At 43.1% G+C, this 5,043-nt stretch overlaps 1 protein-coding gene across 1 annotated transcript; it reads right to left on the minus strand.

Moving 5' to 3' along the window:
* Window positions 1–203: 203 nt before the first annotated feature.
* On the minus strand, window positions 204–2,364 carry LOC147463209 (double-stranded RNA-binding protein 3-like). Its single transcript, XM_086528220.1, has 7 exons — window positions 2,077–2,364; window positions 1,762–1,902; window positions 1,608–1,633; window positions 1,355–1,411; window positions 1,049–1,274; window positions 914–970; window positions 204–812 (listed from the first exon to the last, which is right to left on the minus strand). Exons 2-7 carry the CDS (start codon window positions 1,880–1,882, stop codon window positions 658–660), a joined length of 642 nt encoding a protein of 213 aa, XP_086384346.1. The 5' UTR covers window positions 1,883–1,902; window positions 2,077–2,364; the 3' UTR covers window positions 204–657.
* Between the last annotated feature and the right edge of the window lie 2,679 nt (window positions 2,365–5,043).

A 5,043-nucleotide genomic window follows, 5' to 3' on the forward strand; every position in this document is an offset into this window, starting at 1 on the left:
GAGAAAAGTTATCAAAATTACAACTTCTAAATTAAACTTCCACTTAAAAAGTATTTAACAAAAGACAACAGAAATGTCATTCTTTCTTTTTTAAAAGCAAACATGTTGTGTTGCAACCTTCAATAGAAGAGCACTTGACAAGCAAGAAGGTCACCTGGGAGAGAGATCAAACATTTCAATGAAAGAAACAAGCTTCACATCCATACCTAAAACTGTTGGCTATTACTTGTAGATTTCTCTCTAAGCATAAAAAACATATCTTTCTACAAAGTCTAGAATAGGTCACCACTCATTTTCAGAGAACCCATGCTGTTGAGATCAAGACTGAGGACACTGGTTGATATTTCCTATGGCCTCATCTGTATGGAGTCTCCAGCACACAAATACGTCACATTGACCATCCACACAAAAGTAGGTATCCTTGACCATGCTTCTACGTATTATAGCCTCTAGTTTGTTGTAGAACAACCTGACTTGATGACATCAAAAAGAGTAATGCACTTGCTTAAGCTCGCTGTTCTTGGGCACTACTATTGTTGCCCGAGGTAGCCGCGGCACAATTGACAAGACAAAGTGGAGGAGGTTTAATTCACGCATTCAATAGAAAACCCAAAACCCTTTTACCATGCCTTATAGTACACGAATCAGCAGGTGACCCTACCAGCTCTTGTTCACAAACCTTTTGCTTGGGGACTTGTGAAGTGAGATCACCGGATGCTTTTGCAGGTGATCGGAATTATCTACCTCGGCTCCGTTATTGTTTACCACTTCTGCATCTGTAGTCTGCTCTATGTACCTTAACCTTGTGTTTCCTTGAATCACTTCTCACCTTAAACAACTTCTTGTGCCTATTTCCAGATTTTGGCTCTGGGGTCCCTTCAACAGCCGTGGAAACCGGTTTCTCATCAACAACCTTGATCCTCAACAGCATCAGCAGCCTGATCCTCTGCAGCATCTAAATAGGAAGGACCTGCATAGAACCATTAAGATCTCAACCAAAAAACACACTATGTAAAAGACACAACACATGAGTGTACTTGGTAGAGACCTGAATCAGCAAAGTTAGCAACTAAAGCGGCCTTTGCAGCTTGAATCTCTGCTTCTTTCTTGAATTTGCATTTCCCTCCGTTATAGTGGACCCCGGCAATATCCACTGTTGCACTAAACATTGGTGAATGTACCTCACCTGTCTGCACCACACTATAAACCGGCAGAGGCAACTTGCACTTCTGTGCATATTCCTGTAAAAGGTTCTTACATGGTCCTGATTCATGCTGCAATGCAACAATCAACTAAACTATATCAGAACACATGATTCCAAATTAAGCTCGCAAGACAAGGGCAAAAAACTCACCAACTGGCCTATTTTTGGTTTCCCTAAAGCCACCAATGCAACCTCTGTTGCAGCATGCTCTTAGCACGAGCACAACGAGCCAGCCAGCCAACCAAAGAGCATCTTGGAGGGGCATGTGCTGATGGGGATCATACTTTTTGTGGCCGGCAAGTGGCTGGCTGGCCGTTGTAGCCCACGCCCCACCTCCCCCGGCAACTGCCCTTCCTTCCCAATTCCCCAATTAGCGCCCTGCTTTGCTCTTCCTCTCGCTGACTCGCTCCGAAGTGGTTGTGCTCAATCCTGACAGCCAGCCATGGAAGATACCTCAGCATAAATTTCTGGCTGCCTCTCTGCCGCCCGGCTCGTTGTGCTAGAGCTATCTGCCTTTTTAAGGTTGGTAAAGAATGTAGGTGACTCAAAGACCTTACCATCGATGATCACAGATGCTTTAAATTGTGGCTCATGACAAGGCCCCTCAATTTTTATATCATAAATTGGTGCTGCTAATCCAGGTTTTTGAGCGTACTCTCCTAACTGGTTTTTGAACATTTCAGTTCCTTTGCTGAAACCTGTTAAAAATCTCTCTCTCTCTCTCTCTCTCTCTCTCTCTCTCTCTCTCTCACACACACACACACACACACACACATCTTGGTCTCCCTTGTATAATCATATGGCATATCTCTCTCTCTCTCTCTCTCTCTCTCTCTCTCTCTCTCTCTCTCTCACATTCAACAGTCGGGTACCTGACTGCGTGGCATTAGCCTTAGCAGCATGCTTGAACCATCACTTGTATTTCGCTTTGCCTTCTTTGCTGCTCATCATGGTTTCCGAGGGTTCCGCTCTGCTACCTTCATACCTGGTAAAGCAATCAAATGTACATGGCTATCAAAAAGCTCTCAAGGTTTCCAAGGGTTCCTCCTGTAGTGCCTTTCGCTTTGCTTTTGTGCTGCTTGTCATGGTTCTAAGGGTTCCTCTCTTCTACCTTCACACCTGGTAAAGCTTTTAGATGCAAATGGCTATTAAAAAGCATGAGCCAATTACAATCGTTATTACTACATTAGCCGTGTCATGAGACACACGAATTGGTTGAAGATCTTTTGCTTCTCTTTTGCTAGGTTCAGTTGCTAGCATGATTAGCTCCATGTCACATTAGTTGTAATGGCTACCTCATGACCCAGCATGCACGGGTAGCGGGCGAGGAGGATGAGGCACTGGCTCATGGAGTTGCTCGAGCTTGATGTGGTAGAGGGAGGAGGGGGCGCGGGGGGGGGGGGGGGGGGGGATTGTAAACCTTAAAGGGAGCATTCCACCATAGCTCATTACATTGTCTTCGTTTCTTTTAGCAACATACATTGGACTTGCCTTGTGCGCTTGAAGGTGCCATTACCTCTCACCTACTAGTGGCCATTAACAATTAGGCCTTGAGCAAGATAGTGTGGTAGAGCCGTAACATGTTATCATAGTTTAGAGTAGTACATCTCTCTCTCTCTCTCTCTCTCTCTCTCTCTCTCTCTCTCTCTCTCACACACACACACAACACACACACACACACACACACATACACACACAAAAGATAAAGACAAATTAACTTTGAATAGGTAATAACTTTAAAATTTGAAGAGCAAGACTTTAAAAGGTCAACATCTTAACTGAATAAAAGAAAGTTTACAAAATGTGACAATTGACTAATCATAGGTCGTTGGCTACCCCTCTGTGTGTGTGTGTGTGTGTGTGTGTGTGTGTGTGTGTGTGTGTGTGTGTGAGTGTGTGTGAGTGAGAGAGAGAGAGAGAGAGAGAGAGAGCGCACATTGAACTTCTAGTTTGAATTCAGTTGGGTTTGATGTTTAGGTTAGTTGCAAGAGATTGTCCACATTTGGTCTGTGCACGTGCACGTGCACACATGCGCACGTACACACACAAAGTACACCTGTCAACATCCTTGGGGTTAGCAAAGAAGCATAACATAAAGAGATGGAGAGTAAAGATTTATTATTTGGCAAGTTGATTAGTGTCTAGAAAATTATGATGATTAAGTGTCCAGCAAAAACATTTGCAACATGATATACAATGTAATCACCAATCTCTCAAGCAACTGGAGTCCATTCAAAATTATCAAACTTTTTTGTTGGCATTATATTTGGCCTACAGTTTGTAATCCTCCATTTGGTGCAAAAAGATGTTCATCAACCTACAATAAGGCAAGCTTGACCTGCATACACAAAAGGGTGAGATGGCTATATTAAAAGGCACAAGTTCAAGTATATAAGGAAATGGATCATAGTAATCTGTTTAAGACACATACGATAGAGTGCAATAAGGCCTTGATGTATGGTCTCCATTCTATCTCATACTCACCACTACTACTAAACATCAGGCTCTCTCTCTCTCTCTCCCTCTCTCTCTCTCTCTCTCTCTCTCTCTCACAGGTGAGTGCTGAAGATCCAAAAAGCCAAATAATAAACTCCTAGCCTTCGACCTCTCTTGGCTCTTGTTGGTGGACAATGCATGCCGCCACTCTACCTTCTAATAACTCTGTCAGTAGGTGATGTAGCTAGGATCTCTCTCTCTTCTCTTGTGTCAAGGGTCAACGACAATGTATCTCTCTCTCTCTCTCTCCGTGCTACAGACTGTGCCCTCACCATTGCAAGTGTGTCATAAATGCAACATGCTGTCTTTCCTGCAAAAATTCATGCTACGACACAAATTCAATGAGCGGAGTGCAACCAATGGGTGCAAAATGAGAGGTAGATGCTTAGCCTAATATATTTGCAAAGGAACAGCATGCACATCAGTACCATGACTTTGAGTGCATGGCAAAGAGAGAGAGAGTTAAACTGCGTCGTTAATTATGCAATCTGAGGAGAGAGAGAGAGCGACAGAGACAGAGAGAGAAAGAGAGAGATGAGATGGGCCTCCTCTCTTACGCATTAGTACACAACCATTATACGGAGATGGCTCGTGGTCACTGGTTACCTCTCTCTCTCTCTCTCTCTCTCTCTCTCTCTCTCTCTCTCTCTCTCTCTCTCTCTCTCTCTCTCTCTCTCCCACGATTGTTCGGCTTTCATATGCATCTCTGTTCGCCTCACGGCCACTCTTTGCAATTTTTGTGTGATGGGTTTTTGGCCTCCCCTTCCACCATGTGGCATGCCAGAATCCTTGCGTGCTTAATAGATAGTATAGATGGATATTACCATGTTGGTTTTAAACTAGCCTTGCTTGGGGTACCCCCCACACACAGGGGGTAATTTGTTATTTGGGTGAATCTAACAACATATTGTGATGGCCACACTCCATTAGAATAGTTATTGTTATTTGAAAAGGGGGGGAAGAGCAATTGCACCTCAAAATGGTGTAGTTGGCTCACCTCCTTGCTGTAAAAATTAATTCTCTCTCTTGGGATCCTCTACATGAGCATAGGAAAAAGTGAACCTCGCCTTGATTTTCTAGCTCTACTTCCTGAACACTTGGTTTTATGTGCAACTTTCACTTTCCACTCCTCCCCTTTCACTTCCCACTCCTCCCAAGAATGAAAGGAAATGAATAAAATACTTTTTGGCCTGTCCAAAGCAGTGCTCGAAAAAAACCTAGGTTTAGTGTAGTTCCAACTACATATTTTGAAATTTACCTCTAAATTTTATATTTGAAGGTGAGAAAACCTATAAAATTTTGAAAAAATTAGTGTAATTTGGTGTAAAAAGCTTCAAATTTTG

Source organism: Adiantum capillus-veneris, chromosome 2 (assembly GCF_014529385.1).
Source record: "Adiantum capillus-veneris isolate H3 chromosome 2, ASM1452938v2, whole genome shotgun sequence".
NCBI lineage: Eukaryota > Viridiplantae > Streptophyta > Polypodiopsida > Polypodiales > Pteridaceae > Adiantum > Adiantum capillus-veneris.

Excerpts from the sequence above, each read along its gene's own strand:
- LOC147463209 (XM_086528220.1), bottom strand. The coding sequence starts at position 1,882 with ATGTTCAAAAACCAGTTAGGAGAGTACGCTCAAAAACCTGGATTAGCA. Across the intron at positions 1,634-1,761 it reads AGCATCTGTGATCATCGATG|GATTGAGCACAACCACTTCG; the intron begins GTAAGGTCTTTG and ends GCTGGCTGTCAG. Across the intron at positions 1,275-1,354 it reads AACCAAAAATAGGCCAGTTG|CATGAATCAGGACCATGTAA; the intron begins GTGAGTTTTTTG and ends GTTGCATTGCAG.